We start from the raw sequence: 22,442 nt of genomic DNA on the forward strand, positions 1-22,442 counted from the left end.
AAAAGGGAAAAAAAAAAAAGGAGCTGGTATTAAAGTATAGGTAACATTTTACAGCACAAGCACCTTGACTATTAATGAAGCAGTAGTAAAACCAGCCTGTTCTTACCTTAAGTAGTTAATTTGTGCATGAAAACAGAAAACTGCCACTTTCCACTCCCTTCACAAGAGATTTTGAAAAAAGCTTTTTCTTTTTAAACCCTGAAAATTACACCAAACATTAATAACAACTGAATTATTTATAAGTAAAAATTTCGTGAAAACATTTATTGTCTGTAGAAACAAGATTTACATTTATTTTATATAAACTATGTTAAACATACATATAAACATACCTACATCTTACTATATATCCTTATGAACGAGGCTTTTAGATATGGAGTAACATTGTCAAAAAGCACCGTCATGGACTCAAAGACTACAGACTTAAAATGCATTTGCATTTAACTCCAGCTTCAGTAGTTTAAAAATGTCATTTCTTATCCACACTTACAAATAATTGAAGGCTTCTCTAACACTGTGTTTCCATGTGCACATACATGTACACATACACACATTAGACAGTCCTTGAGAAACTACAGTATAAATAACATCAACAATCTATTCCTTAGAAGTGGACATTAGTTCCCCTCATTCAACTGGGAGTAAAAAATTCCTGCTATTCTTAAAACATAACAATGAGGCTTTTTTTATTCCTTGAAGAACATACTCGAACAACAACTCTTTCCACTGCCTCCTCCCCTCAATACTAAAGATGTGAGAAGCCAGTCACTAAATGAAAGCCATCTACTATATTATTTACAGAAAATGAAATATTAAAAAGACAACATGAGATTCAGACTACTTAGACAAAATTCAGAGCAATGAACGGTGAACAGAAGAATACCGCATTAAAAGTGGCAGGCTATTAAACCATGTGTCTAAATACCTACTCAAAATCCCTCCAACAAAAACCACCAGGCATGGAAGGAAGGGGCAGGTGTTATGACAAGAGTTTTCTCTGATCTTGACACTGAAAAATAATATTCACAAAGCTCAAAACAGAACACACTTAAATGTTCATGGCTATCCGTAAGGTCTGTTAGGGAATCAAGTGTCACAAGGAGGGTTTCAACAATCTTGAAATGGCTTTTATTCTTTCTTTCCTTTGTAACGAGGCTGAAGAACTTCTTATCTTCAAATTCTGCAGCAATGGAATGAAGGGTCTGTCAAGGGTCAGAGCTACGTGCAGAAACATCTTTTTTTTTTTTTTTTTCAGATTCATTAGGATGCAAGTCTGAAGTCTGTCTTTCAGAGGGCTCTCCCATAAAGAACCTTGTAGATTGCTGTTCAGATGCTTAAAGAAGGCAAGAGGTGGATTTCAACACAGTATGGGAAAAGCCTTCCTTTAGGAAAGCAAGGAAATTAAAGAAATACCTCTATTTACAGTCTTCTAAGGTGAATACTGAGAAATCAGTCTTTCTTTGTTATGATCTTTTATCACCTTCTTCAAGTGACTCTCATTATCCATTTCACAGACATGGCAGAAAATGACTTTCTGATGCATAACAAGCAAGTTTTGAGAACTCTGCCTTTAATGCCACAAAAGTGTAATCCTGGGGTTTGGTACTGTTTTTAAAGCAACTAAGTTCATTTAAATAAAACTCAGTATTTCAGCCTGGGGCCCTAGGGAAGATGGGAGCAGGAAAACATTACACAGCAGGTGCTGGATCAGCTGGACTTACTCCTATCCTCTGCTATTAGTTACCTGAGTTGAGACAGCTATGTTCAGGTCTCAAGACCATCTATATCCATCAGGTAAAATGATTTCAAACATGCAATTATTGGTTAAGGCAAGCTTGCAAATATGTTGCTTCTTACTGGCCCAGAATTTTGTGAACCTTGTGAACTCAATAATTACAAATTTATAATAAGTATTCTTATCAATTTATGCAAAAATTAAATGGATCAGCAATACAAATGCTAACATCATAGCAACTTAGTATTTCAGACACTTAAAAGGAAGACTCTAGTCCTATTAAACCCATTACATTTTGGATAGCAATTAAAAATAAAATTTCACATGTGAACAACTGAAAATGACAGCATTTAACAACCATTTCAAGCTTAACAAAGCAAAGGCAATTCACATTTGTATTTTTGAAGTATAAAACAGAAAGCTAGAAGCTCTTAAGACAATCACATTTTTAACTTGCCCTTCCAATGCTAACAGTGACAGACTTTACTAATGAGAGTCACTGTTTTCCTACAGAGGCTGACACACCTATTTAAAGTAAACAGTTGTTTTAACAAGAACTGTTATCAGTCCATGCTCTCACTAGAAAGACTGCAACAAACTTAAGTCTTTGTACATGTGTTTTCTACAATGCAGTCACAATATTGAAAGGCACCAGGTTATTCAAGTAAATTGACCTTTCTTCTGCTTAACCCTTTTCCTTGTGCCTTCACAACGCAAAGAGTAACTTCAATATATTGCCCTCAATCAAACACTGTATTCCAGTACAACAGAATTTTGTGCTAAACCAATAAACAAACTGAATTGGGTATGAGTATATACACACAAACCTCTGTAATTCATAAAGATATATCTACACAGCAATGTCTCATATCAAATCATAGAGTAGATGCTTCTAGCACCTAAACCATGAATTTTTATAAAATCCATTATTTTTGTGTGCATTTTTTAGAATGTAAAAGGTTTTATCATGACAGAATCCAAAATTATTTAAGTAAAATTATCAGTAAAAATGTGATTTGAGCAAATGGGATCATAGAAAAAATAAACCAACTGAAACAGTGACCACATTTCATATGACATTCATCTTCGGACCATGGGTTGGGGGGGGAATCAAAGTCAGCAAACAAGTCAAAAAATCCACAAACTTCTTTGCAATATGTTGCTCTCAGTTGCAGAAATAAACACAAAGCTAAACTGTAAAGTACAAAACAAGTTAGAAATATCTAATCATGCATAGATAAAATAAAGCACAAAATCAGGAGTCAGTCACATGTTGAAACCTGGTTAAAGCAGCATTAACTGACTGAAGTCTGACTACTCCAGCATTACTTCCAAACAGCGCTAGCAAAACTACCAGGTCAGAAGTTTCTTCATGTATCCACTTTTTCCATTTACTCAACAAAGAGTTCTCTTCCAGAATTTAATAAGAACACTGCAGGAAGCTTACAGACACAGTAGTATCCTGTTGAATGAGACAACACAGCCTCAGTAGTTTGTCCTGTATCATAAACGGTTTCATTTCTCACATCTTTTACAGTGTACATTCAGAGCAGTGTGAAGGACTTGTTGGCTTCAGGGTAAACCTGCCCCTCTCGGCTTAGCATGTGCTGCACTCCCCTGCCAGCAGCCTGATCAGAACGGCAGCTACTCCACATTTGCTTTGGGTTGACTCATTTAACCTGTTGTTTCAGTTCCTTATCTTTATCTCCCGGTAAATCTACACAGGATGACTCTGCCAGATTAATCACTGACAACACTAAGTAAAAAAACCACTTTCTTATCTGCAGAAGGTTGCCTGCCTCTATTTGTCCAGGGAGTTCCTTTCCTTCCAGTTCCCATTTTGTCTATGCATGTTAAAGTTACTGAAAAAACTAATTATATTATTAATGATTGTTATTTAAACTGACAACTTGTGTTTTAGAAACAAACCATCTGTTATCATTGAATGACCGTGACATCAATGAATGTTGCACTCTTCCTGCCTTATTCCCTATGAACACTAAGCAGAACACCCATGAAACTGAAGAGCTCAAGTCACAGTAATTTTAGCTGTTCTGAACCATAATTACATTTTCAAACAGTCTCTCTACTGAAGGCATTGTGGAAAAAACCATTACAAAAAAGCATGCAGAAATCACATCTTGGCTTTCCACCCAAAAAACCAAATTTCCTTTTCTGTGAACATACCTCTAACCCAGAATTGGAATTCTGGTCTACCAGCCACAATAGAGACTAGCCTGCATTCTAGATTGAAATACATCTGCCTGTATGTATTGAGGATATTGTGAATTAACTTTTTTCTTGAAAAAGAACATTTTTTAAGACTACTATGCCTCTTTAATTCACTGTCAATAAGAAGTTTGAACAAATCTGCAATACATACACACAACCCTACCATAGATAATGAATTAAGGCAAGGGCTATAAACAGGAAATAAACACAATACTGTTTATAGCTGCTTATGAAACAGGTCTGGCTATTTGAGTTTTGCACACAGCCCAACAATACTGCAGTATGGTAAACTTCAGAGAGTCATTCAGAACAAAATCACCAGCTGTCTGCATTTAAAGCAGTTTCAATTATGAGCAATTTCTTTGTTAGAAGACACACTTTCAAAAACTTACATTTTTTGTTTTTCTTGTAATTTAATACTTCAGGCCCCAATTTTAGAATTCACAAAATCATCAAATCATTTATGATGAAAAAGATTAGAGAACATGTGGCTTGGTCGAGAATCTCATACACCAAAATATAATGAGACAGAATAATTTTGAATACAGACCAACTAATCTTCTAACAAACCCAAGCATGCTTTCAGTGCAGTTATAAGCTACTGCTACAGTACTTTACATAACTGCCTGTTACCATGAATTTTAATCAAATGCTGAAAGTTGTCCCAACATTCTAACAATTTACAAATGTATATACACATCAGAAATCCAAGTGTATTATTAATTCCAAAGTAATACAAAATACTGTTTTATGGAAATGACTGAACAGAGGTGTAAAATCTATTGCACAACCTAAAAGGTCATTAATTGGAAAATCCTGAGCTAATGTGCTATTACCAAACAATTCAGGCACTTTTTTTTTTCTTTTTTATTATTACATTAGCAATAAACTTTCAACATAGAACCCTCTAGGAATAACAACTCAAGTTCCATCTGTAACATCATGCTTAGAGAAAAAGTATTCAATAAATAAGACTCCCTTCAATGACTTCCTTATTTGAGACTGGTATGCACACAGAACTAAAGGTACATAATATGATGTTTCAATTTAATACTGTACTTTAAAAGCAATTATTAAAACTGTAAAAAAGTTCTGCAGCATTCAAAATAAAGTTATTTTTAATCAAGAAAGTTACAGCGTTAGTTTCTTTATCCTTTTTTAAGTCATGAGAAAGTTGTCAAAAACTGAACAGATGCTCCCTTTGCTGTGTTATCTGTTTCAACCTCAGGATCTCAGCTTAGTTCAGGTTTCTGTTGCAATATTTAGATTTCCCTACAGAGAAAAAAAAAGAAAATCATTACTCTCAGTTATAATAGCAGAAAATCCCTCCCAACCTTCCTAAGTGCTGTATGTAAAATGCAAAGTTCATTCAATTATGTACTCAAACAGCTCAACTATAAAGCGTGTACCTTAAAAGATACATATGCATCATTATTACAAATGAAATAAAGTGAAATAAAGATGTTCAGACCTGTTTAACAGATCTTAACTGGTTTTATAATTACAATAGGCAAAATGCTACAATTTCAGGAACAGTTTTGGTTTTTAGGAATTAGCCAACCAACAAACAGTATGCTGTTAAGAAAATGTTTGTCGTACTTATTCTTCAGGATTTATTTTACTTTAACTCAGACATGCTCAAATTCACCACGTGTAAAAAATCCCATAAAATTCAGAAGTCACTGATGAATCTCTGATTCAGTACCTAGCAGCTAGCATGTTTTAACTATGCTTTATAAGTTCCAGACAAGAATCTGAGCAGCCAATTGTAGAAGAACACTGGAAATTACTGGAAATAGCTCACAACAACAAAATTGTAACATTGCTATACCCATTTTACAAGGTCATTACTGGGGGGGGGGGGGGGGGGGGTAGATATCTTTCTCCTTCTATTTTCCACTAATTCCAATTCAATTTAGCCTTCAAAGATAATACTTCTCAGAGCTCATGCAAGTATATTTGCCCAGATACTTCAGTAACAAGTCATCTCTTCACCTTGTTTCAAGTGCTTGGTTTTCTTTCTGATGGTTGGGTGGTTTTTGCTTGTTTGTTTTGGTTTGTTTTTTACAATTTTGTTTCCTTAAGGGGTTTTGGGGGCTTTTTCTTCTGCCCACTGGGCTGTAAACTTCAGGAATTTTGCAAACAGCCGTAAGAACCTGTGCTTAAGGTGCTTCTGTGCTCCAAAAGTCAAAGTGTAATCCAACTACAACTGCTTATTTATTCAAGTGTGTTTACTTGTAGCTGGATGGACACAGAGTTACAAAACAAAGACTCACACAGAGCACAGAACTGCAAGGGGCTGTGTAGGTCACATAATCCAATTCCTGGATGTCACAAGTAACTTCATACTACTTTGATCAATTCCAATAAAGGATTTAGTATGTTTTAACTACTGATCCTCACAAAAGCTGCAACATTTTATATGGCTCAAAATTCTTCTGCAGTTCAAGATTATTGTTGGCCCATGCAGTCTGCAAATCAAAGTTTAAGCTTATCAAACCATTTTATACAAGACACTATATTGTGCAGGAAGTTTTGTTCAGAGCAGCATCCCAGTGAATACTTTAAAGCACATAATTATGGTAACATATAAAAAGGAGAAGCACACTGATGTATTAAAAAATTATTAATATCCTTCTCTTAAACAGGACAGAATATTTTGTTCCACAAAGGCACAATTTCTGGCCCTGTCAGTAGGAAGAGTGATCAGCTGAGCTCGAGGAAAAAACACTGAAACAGAAGCAACCACAGAGGGCACCTCTAATTTGCAGTTACACAAAGCAAGTTTCAGCAAGTTTCCATAGAATAAACAGAGAGGAAACAAGAGTGCACAGTCAAGTTTGCCAGTGAAGTACAAAGAGACAATATCCCAGAAAATCCCATCCAAGTCATTCCATGGAGATTTAAAAATCAAAATGGATCTTATGAATATGCATATTTTACAAATGGCTTAGTGAAAAATAAATTAATGCAACTTACCTTTTCTTTCCTCAAAAATCCATCTCTGAATTTATTAGTGGCAAATCCCCTTGCACCAACAGAACGTAACCGCTGGTACTTAGCCTGAATATATAAACCCTTCTGCACTAAGCCTGATTTATAATGGGATTGCAAACGGCCATCTGCAAAGTTGCTCTGTAAGGGTGGGGGAAAGGAAGAAAAAAGTGTGCAAAATGAGGGCACCAAAACTCAAAAGTTCATAATTACAGCTATACACTTGTAAAAGCTCCAGTACTCAATGACAGAAGAATGCATTTGCAAGTGCACACCCTCTTCATTTACATCCATGTATTATTTCTTAGACCACAGGGCTCAAAGAACTGGTGTACTGCACTTGCTGTTTGAAACACCTGAAATTATCTTCCTTGTAGAAAAAAAAAATAAATGCATTGTACAACATTTTAACATTTTTTCAACTGCTAATGAGGCACATGCCATCAACAAAAAACTTTCAGACAGCACCTCACTGCCACTACCGAATTCAGTGATGCCAAGCCTGCAGCAGGCACACATTGAGTCTAAAGTGTCACACTAACACAAGTCAGTACACATGTTCTTCCTAGAGTTTAATGTCTGACAGTCTGAACACACAGGCATTTTCTATGCCTTTGATACCTCCACACTGGAAAACTGCAAACTAACCTACTGTGGGACTAGGAGCAAAGGCCACAGAGGTATCAGAAGACTTAAAGGTGAAAGGCATTATAAAAACACAAAGGATATAGCAAGATCAACTGATCACAGCAGGTAAAGTTTAAAAAATATCTTCATTCCTAGGCCCTCAGATCTCCAAAAAAATAGGCAGTAAATATCTTCAGAGTAATAAAAACCTTATTTGTCATAGTTTTTCCATAGTTTTCCAACAACCACTCCAAACTTAAACAATGGGTTTTCATCTAAAACCAGAGAAAATCTTCAGGCCATATAAATTCTTCTTATCTTTCACAAACACTATTGAAGGGCAGGAGAAAACAAAATATGTCACAGAAACAGCCCTTCTTGAGCATAACAAAATTCCCTTGGTGAAATGTCTCATTTTGACAGAGTAAGGATCACTTCAAGAAAAATCACATGTGCTGAGATTGCAATAACTTTAGCACCACTTTTTCCACTGTGTTTTCCACTGTGTGGCTGGTGAACCATAAAGAAAGAACTGTACAGAACAGAGGTTTCTTTATGCAAATGCAGAGATTCTGTTATTTCACAAATCATTTCAGCCACCTACTTCGCAGGAGACAAGTGAGAACCTGGCCCCATCATTCCCCCAGGGTTACTCTGATAGAGGACACTTACAAGAGCCCATTTAATGCCAATCACTTTCCTGGAGAGTATCAGAGTGTAGGCACAAAGAACTTCCTTGCACTAGGTTGTATTACATGGGTATGTGCCTATCACAGAGAAAACTGAAAGGCACTTTTAATGCTGGATTAATGCCCTGAACACAGCACTACAAGTTCCCATTTTCCCACTCCTGCTATGGCTCCCTTGACTTCAGTGACTAGAAAGGAGGCCTTGGTGGTCTGCCACTGCAATTGTATGACAATAAACAAAGAACTGGAACAAGCAAGGGATTGGGGAAAGGTGCAAGGTATTAAAAATTGCCTTATAAACAGCTTACACATTTCAACTCAAGAATTTAGATGTTCTGTAGGTGGGAAGGGAAGAACACAGCAGTAATATTTATGTAGAGCAGCATCAGTTATAGACAAAGCTAACAGATTTTATATATACATTTGGCAAATAGGCACCTCAGTCACACATAGCTTGTAGCAAAACAAGATAATCTAAAGTATGTGGAAAACAGCATTACCTTTTGGTCTAGAAATAAGAATACAGTCTGCTAAAGTGACAATCCAAGTTTACACTAGGACTGTTTTATAAATAATGCTAATGACAATCCCTAGGAGCCTGAAGCTCTAAAATAAGGGTAAACGAGCAAATATATATGGCTGCACTGTGTGGCAAGGATGGAGTTAATTTTCTTCACAGCAGCATGCATGGTGCTGAGTTTTGGATTTGTGACTAAAACTGCACTGGTAACACACCAGTGCTTTGGCTATTGCCCAGCAGTAAATGCACAGCAGCAACATTTTCTTGTCTTTCCTTACTCTGCTGCTCAGCAAGGATACCAGGGTGGGCAAGAAGCAGGGAGGGGACACAGCCAGGACAGGTGGCCCAAGCTGAGCACAGGGATGTTATACACCATATGATCTCCTATGCAACAGAAAATGAGGGAAGGGGCTTTGGAGGAAGTAGCCATTGCTTGGGGACCAGCTGGGCATCAGTCACCTTGTGACAGACGGTGAGTGACGGCCTTTGCATCACTTCTTTTTTCACTACTTAAAACATCTCAACTCATGAGTTCTCTCCCTTTTGCTCTCCATATTTTCCATCCCATCCTGCTGGGAGAGGAAGGGAGATGAGGGGAGGGTGGCAGCAGCTGTGTGGTGCTATGCTGCTGGCAGGGGTGAACCCACCACAGCAAATAATATGCTGAACTTTTTTTAAGCAGTGAATGCAGTTTAGTTTTAAAGATCACTTTGCACTAACTTGCTTAAAGGCTGAATTAGTGATTCATGATAAAGGGTCATTAGAAAAAAAGACCTTTTAAATTTTGTAAGACTTCTCCAGATCCTTTATAAAGTATTTTAGAACAGCAGTTTTTTTTTTTTTTCCCAAAAACATAGTGCAGACCATATGTTTTTTTAAAATACTCTGAGCAGTCATCACTTTTTGCTTATTAAATTTAAATGCCCCTGTTTTATATATCAAGAAAAAAATTGTGTGGGGCTTGATTTTTTTGGGAGGTGGGGAGAAGGGAAGGCAGAGAATGGAATTCTATATGGGTTTTTTGGTGAGGTTTTTGTTTCTCTGTATGTTGCTGTTCTTTTAAATAATTAGCCAATAATTATCTTCTAAGTGTAGAAGATAGTCAAGTCACCTCTATTTCATCAACAGCACAGCAAGAAAACTCTGTTGTGCAGAAGGAATTTAAAGGTAAAAATTTAAAGAAATTAAGTCAAATCAAGACCACTGTTTCCATGGCAATGATAAAAGTGCTATACACATAAGCAAACTGCAATACAAGTGCATATGCCATTTTCTCTATAAATATTAAAGCATCATGGGACAGATCACTGGATACTGCAATATTCATATATATGTGAGGTGACAACTTAAATGGACACTTTCCTGCTTGTACAATCAGCAGAGCTGCAGAATGATGTAAATGAAAGGAGCATCAACCACCAAGACTGCCTCAGGGATCCAGCAGCCAGTGCTAGATTCCTCCATCACTTGGAGGCTGACAATACAGTGGGGATACAGAATAACAGACTACCATCTTCTTAGGTGTTGAAATAGTTGTATCAGGCTTTGAACACTTTGAACTTTTTAACTTAAAAAAATACTTTCTCCAGCAGAATCAAGACAGCAGTTTTTGTTGGTGTTAGCTCAGTTACCTGACTAAGGTTGGCTGGCAAAGCACACCTAAATTGGTGAAAGTCTTTTTATCCAACAGCTCTTATGTTTGGGGTGGGGTGGGAAGAAGGGGAAAAAAACCCTACCAACCCACATCTATACTTCCCCACCTTTCAAAGTTTCATCCAAAACTGACAGCTAATTGTCCATTAAAATTCTACTTCACTATCTACAAAACAGAAAATCTGTGTATTACTTTACTCTTAAGAATGCATGTTAAAAATGTAGGGGCAATTTCAAGGTAGAAAATTAATGTAAAGTTGTTTTAGATTTGACTTTTCTCACATCAACAACTCTAACTGGACCCATGCGTAGCACGCCACTGTCAGCAGAAAAGGAAATGTTTTGTTTTTCTGCTGAACCCAGGATACATTTTACAATTAAAAGGCATTACTTGGCCACTGCTCTACCTGAGAAAGAAGCACAGTTGCCCATCTCCTTACCCTCTTGAGGCCCCAAGAATAAAACCTCACTTCTTTCAATTTTTTTTAATGCATAGCTAGCAGTATGCAGGGTATTCACATGACATTATTTCCCCAGAAAGCCCTACATGAACGGGTTAATGAAATAACAGTAATACAGTTTTGAAAGTAACACAATTCATGTCTTCCAGACTTTGGAAAAAGCTCAGGCTTCGGTCACGTGAAGGAAAAAAGCTCAGCAGCTTGGATTTTGGATAGATGAGTTTTCTAGTCATTGTGCAATTCCTGCATTTCTTATTCCTGACTCTGCATTAACCAATTTCAACTGCCAGCACACAACACTGGACAGCCCTGCTCAATCCACTGCCAGCCCTCTCACCTACTAGTAGCTAAGCCTCCCATTATTCCAACATAAACACTTAGGCTTTGATACTATTTTTCATGGCACTTAATACCTTCAAAAGTGTCTCCTGTTACAAAACTCAACAGGTTCAACCACCATTTTATATAACAAACATCTTATAAAAGCTGATCTGTACCTTAAAGTGCCTTCTGATGGGTCCTGCATGTTCAAGGTGTCCTCTAATACGTCTGTGAGGGTAAGTGTCACTTGATTTTGAAACATAGTAAGAATTCTAGAAGAAAAACAGTTATAGCTTCATGTTATTAAGTTATTCAAGAAAAAAATAGAAATTGTTCAGGTTATACTAACAAATACTGCAACATATTCAGTCTTGTACTGTTAGACACAATGACACTCTTTGAAGCAACAGGAGTAACCGGAGCTTTGGACCTGCAGTCCAGGCTGGCTGAAGGGACAGCAGAGCCCACAGAAGCTAAAGATGATACAGACCATCCTCCAGGAACGCCTTCCTCTTGGAGAGATCTAAGCAGCTGACAACACAATTAAGGTTCTCCATCCCTCCCTCCCAGAACAGACGCCTCAGCTTGCACGTATCAAGTAGAGCAGAGAGGCTGATACAGCAGTCAGGGCTTGTGTCAGGAACAAGGGTGACAGGGTTGGTTCTCTGGAGCTCCTGGTTAGCACAGGGCCATCACCCCTTAGTGTGTACCACAGACACACCTCCACAGCAAGCAAACAATGTGTAGCACATTGAAGTCCTTAGAAAATGCTGCTTTTAACTCCTTATTTCAAGGGAGCATTTGAGAATTGCTTGCCTGCCACACAAGCACCATTTCAAAAGCAAGTTACACAGACAACTAGTATTGAAATTGTTGTGTCAACACCCTGAACAGCTGTAATCAAACAGCTGTGGTTGCCTAAAACAGAGCACTCCCTCAGCCACTGACCTACCTGCACATTTTGGCTCTTTTCCAACGTTCCCTAAGACAGCTACTTCTAGAGGATGTCATTTTCATCCATCACTGCATATGATCACCAATACTTACAGAAGCACTGGCATATACTTGAATATTCTGAAGTCCTCTATGCAGACAAAACCAACATGCTAATGAACTCTAAGCAATTAAATAAATTTGTTTGTTTATGGTCCATTCTTGAATAATCACAGAAGCATTCCAATGCTGTTGAACTCTCCTTTAATAAAGGAAATTTCATCAGCTTGAAATACATTTTAAAAAGAATCTAAAAAGAGAACTCCCCTGAAATATTTCACCAATAATAATCTATAATAATAAATGCAAATCCATGCTTTGCTGTTCCCAGAATTTCTGTCCTCTAACAACTACCAAACTTTTCTGGTAAAGCTGCTAATAATGGTGTTGGTAGTGAGGGGGCTATAATATAATGGAATGATGTTAGAATCCAAGATAACTTTTAGCGAGGATTTAAGTTAGCTTTCTTTTTTCTTTTTTAGACTATGTTATTGCCTACAAGTCAACTATTCAGCTTCTTACAATGCATTGACAAGAAAGAATTCAGAGAACAAAAAGAATGGAAGAAAGATTTTATGGAGTGAGATCAAAATGGCTTTTGCAAGAAAAAGATAGGAACTTCCCAGTTCCCTTCTTATTCTAAGAAAATAAAGTCACTCCACAAAATCAAATTAACTTTCTACATAAAACACAAATCAGGAAGCTCCTAGCTGAAGTACACTCTTCCTTTAAGCTGGGAATCCAGCAAAATGAAAAAAAAAAATAGAAAAATTTCCTATTATAGTTCAAAATAATCCTCTAGGAATTAAAATAAAGCTTGCCTTAATTAACTCTGGATACAGCCCTCCCCATCCCCACCTTCCTTAAGACTAAAGTACATTCACAGAAATATTAACTTTAGAACTACTTGATGCAAAGGTACAGCAAACCACTTTTTAGGAAATTCTTAAACCAGAGACTTAAAAAAAAAAAAAAAAAACAAAAAAGAAAAAGAGGAGGAGGGGGAATACACATATATACTTGATCTGATTTTCTACTTCACTCTTCACCCAGCCTCCTTTTGTCAGTAGGGTACAAGGCTAAATGGACAAATCTTACAATCATTCTTAGATACACACTTGTACCTTTCAGGCCTAAGTTCTTCTCAAGTTTAAGCTCAACCCCCAATTACTGAATATTAACATCACAAATATTATATTTTGATTACTTAACTAAGGTTTTTGATTTTTCTACTTGTCTGCAAACCAGCTTCTGAAAGGCTGACCATTAAGAGCCATTCTGTCTTTAGGATGCCTTGCTTTTTTAATACCTAAGCTTTCACACCTACTGTTGTTCCACTCCTTACTGCAGTGCAGGACTTCCTAAAAGTTGCATGTTTGCAGTTCACTATTAAAGATGAAAATGCAATCTTCCTGAATCTTCACCACATTTAGAAATAATTCAGTGTCTTTTTCAAACCAACCTCCTCTTTATTTGCAATTACAGTACTACTGTGGTGGGTTGACCTTGGCTGGACACCAGGTACCCACCAAGCAGTTCTATCATTCCCCTCCTCAGCAGGGCTGGGAGGGAGAAAATAAAATTTTAAAAAGCACATGATTCAAGAAAAAGGCAGTTTAATAAAGCAAAAGCAAAGACTGCACATAGAAGCAAAGGAAAATGTAAGATTTCTTCTCCACTTCCCACCAGCAGGCAATGTGCAGCCACTTCCCAGGGAGCTGGGTTTCAGTGCACAGTGGTTGCTCCAGAAGACAAATGTCACAATAACCAATTACCTCCCACTCTCCTTCCTTTCTCTGATGTTTTATTATTTCCTTCCTTTTGACTGAGCAGATGAGGTCATTTGGTCAGTTTGGGTCAGCTGTCCTGGCCATGACCCCTCCCAAGCTCTTGCCCAGGCCCAGCCTGCTGGGTGTGGGGTGCAAAGTGGGAGAGGCACCTCTGCTGCTGTGGAACCCTGCGCGCCGCAGGCCAGCACCACCGGTGCTACCAGCACCTTTCTGCACCAGTGCAAAGCACAGCACTGCGAGAGCTGCCATGGGAAGATGAACTCCAGGCCCAACCAGTTACTTACTGAGCCACTGGCACTTGCTTTGGGAGACTTGAATCTTAGTCTTGAGTAAGTAATGTTTTTTACCATTAAAAACTTGGGTTCCTTTCCACTGAAGGAGGCACTTTTGTATCTGCAAAGCAGCTACATTTGAGTTGACTACATGAAAGCTACTTTTGATGGACCTCAGAACTAAGTTTCATGGGCTCCTGGAACCCCCTCCATAGGGTAGTAGTTACAGTCTATAAAAAATGACAACTTAAGTTAGTCTCCTCCTTATTTTGCAGCCATTAAAAAGAAAAAAAAAAAAAAGGGGTTTTAGAATTATACTACACATATTAAAAAAGCTTTTCTGGTCCCAAGTTTAACCAGTTCCCCAAGTTAAACAAGCACAAACACCTGGAATTGATTACAATTCTTTAGAAGGAACTTTCCACAGGAGACAAATTTATTTCTACTGGACCTAATATTATTGTCTTGCCCATTTCAGTATTGAAGTACACTGCAGAAAAATAGCCTAAAGAATAATTGTCCAAAACTAGGCTTCAAAAACACAATATTCAAGAGATGTGATACTCCATTGTTTAACATTTCATCCCCAGAAACATTTTTCAGGTAATTGTTGTTAGTTCTGTGATTTGCTCCTCATTTTTATTTTAAATAACTGCTTTTCAGAACTTTTATCATAATGAAGAAAAAAGAAACTGTTTCAGTAACAATACCACCTACACCAGATTCAGGCCTTCCCTTTGTACCACTGACAACCAGAATGCAAGAGAGTATTCTTTTTCTCCAACTACTTCACATTAGCTCAGATTTTCTGCTCAATAACAAGACCTTCTATTTTATAATTTAGGTAATTACACCATTATGTAGAAGAAATGTGATATTAGACACAAACTTCCTTTATGAAAAGAAAAGGAGTGGTATCAAAGTGGTTTTAGTTCAGATGTACTAATCTCTGCTTCAAAAACTACCTGAGGAAGTACTCTTGCACTAGAACTGTGAAATTACGAGTAGTTTTATTGTTGAGCACAGACAGAAGATAAAATAGCCTCACTTAAAATTTAAAAGGGCAAGACATTACAAACTGTTAAATTTACATCAGCGTAGACAATGAAGCAAAATATTAATTATACATCAACAGTGCAGGAGCTACTATTTCTACATTTAGGCTTACCAGATGAGGCCTGCCAATAAATTTCCTGAAAGGTGGCTTAATGAACCTCATAGGCTTTTGGAAACCATCAACTTGAGATGTTTGTAACTTTGAAAGACTGCAGCTTTGCTGGTTCCTGATGTGTGAGAGAGAGAGAGTGAGAACAATTAATATCTAAAGCCACAGCATATCAACGCCCTGTATTTTAAACTAGCTTATTCTAGCATCTGAATCACAAATGCAAAATGACAGCTTTTAAGTGAATTTTCCTAGGACAATCAACAAATTCCTAGTCGAAGCTCAAACTGCACAGAATTCCCCAGCGATGTGTATTCTCTCAGCAACGGCAAAGGAGCCGGGACGCTGCCCGCTGAGCTCCCGGCTCCGCTCGGCGCTCAGCCCTGCGGCGGTCACTGCTGCCCTCCGCCGGCGGCAGCGCCTTCTGCACCGCGCCCTTCACAGCCAGCTGCCCGCGCAGGTTGGACTGAACCCGCCCTTCCACGGCATTCCCGATCCCACAGAAGCTCTAGATAAACACCTACATCCTCCCGTTTCATCCTCAGCAAGCAGCTGATTCTGGCTTTGGGCTTTTGCTTGCTTGTTTTTATTGTTTTGTGGTTTCTTTTTTTTTACCAAGAATATTGCTAATACAGATGCATCCACAAACTTCTAAATAAAATATTCACCATGAAAAGTAAGCACCAGAAGTCAGAATTTGTATTTTAAAAAACACAGAAGCAGTTTTCATAGCTGCAAAACAAGTTAAGGAAAAAAAAAAAGCAGCACACTTGATTAGCTCAGAGGCACTGAAAACATCTCATGTGAGCTATTAAAGCCTCTCAATCTCAGGAAAATTCTACATATCACTCATGCCATTACTGCCCTCAGCCTGCATTCCCCTGACAACAAACTCAAGGACATCCATACTTGGTAGGGAAATTTACACTTCTCAGAAAAGATAAGCAGGACAGTAACTGGGGAAGTGTGCTGGGGGAAATTAGGCAATTCCAGGGATTTTTTTTCCTCCACTTGTTAACCTTAAATTTTTTTGTTTCAAGAATTTCAAATACAAGAAATTTCTTCTACAGCTTCTTAAGTCTGTTTTTCCAAATGGGTGTACTGCCATTAGTTGCCATCACAGACTGCATTTAAAATGAACAAGGAACAGCACACAAAGAACAATCTGCATAAGAAACTATGACTACTGTGTGGATACATTTTATTACACTCTGGAAATTCAATAATCAACATTTCTATTAACAGTCCCTCTCTCTAATCAACTGACCTCACAACATCAAAAGTGAAACAGGATGACTGAGGTTAGCAAACACCTTTGGGGCAAAAACCTTTAACAAACCTGCTGGAGGAATCCATAGGAGTAGAACGCTATTCCAAAGATCTAAGTTTTAAAATTCTCCAAGAATCAGAAAAATTCCAATTATTTGCTGATATTCCACATTTTATTACCAAACCAGTAGGGCAACAAAACAATATATTCATCCTAGAATGCTTTTACAGAACTGTAAAATACCATGAGAATGCTGTTACATGACACATTGAGGAGTTTAAAAATCTTAAACTTTTTAAAACTAACTTTGTCCTCTCTTCTCATTCAGTGCTACAGTTTATGCTTGCTTTTTATTTTTACCCACTGCAGTTTAACCTCTTTCAAGGTGACACCTCATTACAGAGTAGTTTGCAATCTACATCAGTTGGATTTCAGCCCCAGGCAAACTTATAAGGCCTAACTGTGGAAAAGAATCACCACAAATGTGAATGTAACTGTGGAAGGGCCCTAAAATGAACAAATAAGGGAACTATAGGCTTGGGCCAACAAGATTATTTGCTCATTACCTTGGAGTTACACCATCTACATGAAACACTCTCTCATCTTCATTCTTCAATCTCTCTTTTCTTCTCCTTTCTATATCATACCGTAGATCATTTGGATCTTCTAACACTCTTACAATGTTCTAGTTAAAAGGAAGGGTTGAAGCCAAGTTAGCTGCTAAGAACTGAACACCAACCTGCTTCTGTCCTTCAGGGGCAGCACCCTGTACATAACCTGTTAACATAGTTCAGCTATCTGCACACAGGACAGGTTCACATCAACCCAAGGATCCAAAGTCTAAAGCAATAAAAAATGGTCCTAAGAAATTATCCTTCCTTGCACCATCTGCCTTTTTACAAGCTTCCAAACAATGGTGCACAGAGCACTGGAATTCTGCATGAAGTTGCCAAGGCAGAAATACTCATGTAAGTTTCAGTAAATCTTAAGAAGTTCTACTATCCTTAATCAAAGAGAATCTTCTTGTACCTGTACTATAGAAAAGGTATGGTAACTAAATCATAGCAAGCAGAGCTTTAAAGGGGAAGACAGAAAATCTTATGACCCCAGATGAAAGCATGGGATAAAATAGCATTCTGAGGAATTATGTGGATTTTGAGTCATTGTAACATTAGGGTAGAAGAAACATTAAGGCTTTTTGTAACCTCAGAGAAAACCAAGAACCACACATCAGTCAGGGACTCAGTATTTACATTATTTAAAAACAGACAGGGGTTCAAGCAGCAGGAATAATCCACTCCAGCTACTCAGGAGAACACATCTGCATTTTACTGCTCAGTGAACACAGTACCACATACTGTGGTATCTGTAAATATGCTCAGGTGTGCATTTTTTCAAAATACTCAGACCTACTGCTGGTCTCCACAGCCTGTAAAAATTATGTTCCAACAGCAAGAGGAAAACATTCCTTATATGTATAATGTATCTATAATAACAACTCACTGCTTGCCAAAAAAGTTAAGCAATCAAGGTACCTGGGGAGATTCAGATGGCACAGTTCGTTTGTTCTGAAGTTCTGCTAGAGACATGTCAATCCTCCTGGAACACAAAAATACTGCATAAAAACAAATGCCATCACTGTAAAAACAAAAGCATTTTTGACCAGGCTACAGACTGTGTTAAAGATACAAGCAGGTAAATATAATTAATAAAAACTTCACACTGTGTAAAGTCTACTGAAGATTAATTACCTTAATGCAAATAAATTAAGACCAAAAGTTCAACAATTACCTGTGAATTTCTGGATCCAGATGCATTTTCACTTCTTTTGTATTTGCACTTGATTTATCCTGAATTTTTGAGAACCGTTCATGCAGAGTTATGTCAGAAGATGAAAAATAATTTGCTATGAAGAGACATTAAATACAAGAACGTTATTTGTAGTATTTGAAATGCACAGTGGGAAAATCTATCTTTTAAAAGATTAACTCTTAAGGATACCACGACAACTCTATTGTAATGAAATTTCAAACTATTTCCACTTGCAGTTTAGTATTCACAAATGAAAGATTAGGCCAGCTCAACTTAGACAACCTTATTTGGTAAGATTAAACTCAACTGTCAGCTCTACCATGGTAGTACTCAAATTACTTGAATCTATATATAAAGATATACAGATTCAACACTGATCATGATGCAGCTGCCTAAACACTAATCTGAAAATTTAAAGGAACTATATATAACTAGAGACCTGTGATTACAGCAAAGCTCCCTTATTCCTGGCATGTTTTCTAAACAAGCAGGTTTCTCTCTCCTACTAGCATAAAATCATTTTGATCTCTAATCTCCACAATAATGTCTCAGTTACGGCCTGAGACCTTCCTGCAGTCATCCTCCACCCAACTACTTGAAATCCTCAACCCACATTTTCCTTAAATACAAAAGGAAGCCAAAATACAAACAAAGTCAATGGCAAACACCTGAGACTTACAGGGACCTCATATCTAAACCACTAGCTTTGGGTTTAGTAATCTGCATTTGTAATGTATATATATATATATAATGTATCTATATATATCTGTAACATATACATAAACATACATATACTCCAAATTCTACAGCCACCTTTAACTTGATGAATAATTGTGATTATTTCCTGAGTAAATTCTTTTGATGGGTCATTTTCAACGTTTTGTTTTACAGATGCCATATGCTCAAACACTGGATGAAAATTTTCTTTTTTTCTGCCAACAGCAACCAGATCATGGGACATCTGTCTCTCTGCAGTGTGACTAGAAGCAGTCCTAGAATAAAAAAAAAATGTAGTTTACTTTAAAGCAAATATCTAAATCTGAAAACTTGAAATAGACAAGTAGAACAAAACAAATTAAGAAGTTCATTTATGAACAAATGGGATTAAAAGCAAAAATCTCATTTTCTTCCTTTTTTTAATTAAAAAAACTAGTAAGGCCATAAGGAAGAAAATCTATAATTAAATATTAAAAGATAATTTCACTCTCAGGAATCTTTTTGTGAATTTTAAATTTAATTCAACTAGATTATCAAATCTAGATAAAAATTAAGATCTTGATACACAACTTTAGAATAATTCTGAAAGGCAGTTACGCCTGTGTCTTGTTTATAAGGAGCTACTAGGCAATTTTCAAGAACAGTTCAGAGATAAGAAAAAGTCTCACATCTTTAGGAACTGAATCATCACGTCAGCCTAGTGATACAGCAGTGAAACTGCTTCAGTAGCAGTGTGTGAACTCAAAAATGTGCTTACCATCTTTTTGTAAATTTTTACTCACTCTAAGTAAGTTTACACCCCAAATGGTTGCACTGCTGCTCAAAATTATTTTGACAAGAAAGCCAACACTTCAACAACCATACTGTTCTTGCTGCAAGGAAAATGCTTGTCATTCTAAAATATAAATTAAGGACTCTAAGAGCTCAGACAGAAGATTTTAGGATGAGGACTTTTAACTGTTCATTCTGCAACGTGATTAAGTGCCTGGCCACACTGCATTAGAAGTATACAATACTAGAATTCCATAAAAAAATTGCATCAGAAATAGCCTCTAGCAGACGCCAGAAATCATCTATTTTCCCTGAGCAAACTGCAAATAAATGCATGCAAGAAGGAATCCAAGCAACCTCAGGTTTAGATATTTGAATTATCTACCTGCTCCCCATGTTTATAAAGAAACTATTCTTCTCAGCTGAGTCACTTCAAGTCAGGTGTTTCTTAAATGCCCAAATTAATATGAATATTCCAAGTCATCAGCTTGTGTAAAATTAATGTTCTTATCTTTGAAAAAGTATTTAGCACTTTTGGCTGCAGAAGCAAACAATCCGTACATTAAATTAGCTGTAATCAATGTAGTAGTTTCTTTGGTCTGCAAACAACTACCATGTCCATTGTGCATGACCTTCAAAAACAGCAGCAAGAGACTCCTAGACAGAGGAATCATCCTATGGGTTTGCAACAAAACCCAACAATTTTCCTTACATTATCATTCAGGAAGTCAAATCCTTATCCTAGCCCAACTGTGGGCAACGGGCATTACTCCACCTCCCTCTCCTCAGTCTTCACTATTAGCCCCTTACAGAAACCTGTCTTTGCAACTCTCCATTGTATTATATATTTTTTATATAGTGCAAAGAGAAGTAAATTTATATAGATATTTTATTTGGGACAAGAGGCAAAATCTCTTTAAAATGAAGGCTGATCATTTTGGAAAGGAAGGTAATCTCTTCCAAAAGCCATTACTTCCAATATAAGACATTCTGGCCTGCAACAGCACGACAACAAGCCAGAAAACCCTGCAAAAATCTATCAAAACTAAGTTGCTTACTCTCTACCGTGTATTTATCATCTAAATTTTATACTACTGTCACTTTTTCTTCCATTGCAGCCAGCAATGGGAATGCCAAATACAAACACAAGTATTACACAGAAGACATTTTTAAGCGGACTCTACTGCTTTTTAGTTCTGATGCCTCCACAGGTTGCCACTTTGTTATAACAATAAATGACAACACAGAGATCTCTCATTTTTTGCAGTTTTACTGAACTTGAGATCTTGAACATCTCAATATGTGCTTGAAATTTATGCATTTCAAGGTTAGCTGATTTTTAGAAAAGATGGGAAGACAGTTTAAAAAAATACCACTGTATTTCAGATGAAAGCACAGGACTACGCTTATCTGCATTTGGGTTTTGGTCTTTTGGGGCTTTTGTTTTCAAATAAAAATAACACATTTATTTATCATAACCAACTTCTAACTACAGGTTTGTATCAGGCATATCTACTCTTTCCACTTCCTAAATCTCCATAAAATGTTGTGGTTTTTTGGTTGGTTGTATTTGTTTATTTTAATAGAGGTTGAATATTAAACTTGCCCGGACAGGAAAGTTAACATTTTAGAAGAAATAAAACGAAAAAGGTACAATCACAGTTTGCCCTGGTTACCTCCTAAAGAAACCATGCCTCCCTCCAATATTCATGAACTGTAAAGAGACAGGAAGAAAGCAGAGGTGAAAGAATACCTGTACTTTGTCACCATTTTCTTCATATCCACTTTGACTGTGAGATGTTCTCTCATACAGTTGGCCTCTGACATTTTCACATCTGAAACAGTATGACTTGCATCACGCTGGCTATTGGAGGAATCTACATTTTTCCTCAATTCCCCATCTTTCCTCGCTCTTTCATTCAGTTTGTTTTTAAAAGACCTCAGCTCAACATCTGTTTTGGAAGAGTTAACACAAGCATTGCAGCCCTTCTTTGAACTGCATTTAACAGGTTCTTCAACGTGCCGTTCTTCAGTCCGCCTGGCTCTGCCCCCACTGCAGTAATCCAGCTCCTTGCTGTTCCTGGCACCCTTGGAAGAGCCATACTTCTGCTCTTCCTGCTTCACGTACTTCTGAGCTCTGTCGCCTGCAAAAGGCTTCTCCCCGTCGGGATGCCGGCGCCGTTTGTGACTGTACTCGTAGGCTACCTTTGTGACAGACCCCCCCAAGTGCTCCCTCTCGGCCGACCGCTGGGACTGCGCAGCCAGGTATCTCTGCTCCTCCTTTTCTTGGCAGGGTGGAAAAGAACGTTCTTGCTTCCACTTGGAATTTCTCGCTACATCTCCACCGTCATACCTCTCCATTTCCTTAGCCCTTTTAGACGCGTGCCCATATTCTCTGTAATCGTGATCTTCAGGATACC

General features: G+C 37.4%; 1 protein-coding gene across 3 annotated transcripts in view; it reads right to left on the bottom strand.

Moving 5' to 3' along the window:
- Window positions 1–262: 262 nt before the first annotated feature.
- The window catches only part of BCLAF3 (BCLAF1 and THRAP3 family member 3), a 33,553-nt gene continuing 11,373 nt past the window's right edge, over window positions 263–22,442 (bottom strand). For 2 of the 3 annotated variants that reach the window (XM_059839867.1, XM_059839868.1), the window contains exons 4-12: window positions 21,776–22,441; window positions 19,348–19,526; window positions 18,514–18,628; window positions 18,258–18,321; window positions 17,289–17,407; window positions 15,456–15,570; window positions 11,409–11,504; window positions 6,947–7,102; window positions 263–5,239 (exon numbers count right to left, since the gene is read on the bottom strand). In XM_059839867.1, coding sequence (XP_059695850.1) covers window positions 5,210–5,239; window positions 6,947–7,102; window positions 11,409–11,504; window positions 15,456–15,570; window positions 17,289–17,407; window positions 18,258–18,321; window positions 18,514–18,628; window positions 19,348–19,526; window positions 21,776–22,441 — 1,540 coding nt within the window. In that variant the 3' untranslated portion in view covers window positions 263–5,209. The remainder of the gene's footprint in view (window positions 5,240–6,946; window positions 7,103–11,408; window positions 11,505–15,455; window positions 15,571–17,288; window positions 17,408–18,257; window positions 18,322–18,513; window positions 18,629–19,347; window positions 19,527–21,775; window position 22,442) is intronic. The other variant, XM_059839869.1, reaches the window with a different exon arrangement.

The sequence above is a fragment of the Haemorhous mexicanus genome, chromosome 2 (assembly GCF_027477595.1).
Source record: "Haemorhous mexicanus isolate bHaeMex1 chromosome 2, bHaeMex1.pri, whole genome shotgun sequence".
NCBI lineage: Eukaryota > Metazoa > Chordata > Aves > Passeriformes > Fringillidae > Haemorhous > Haemorhous mexicanus.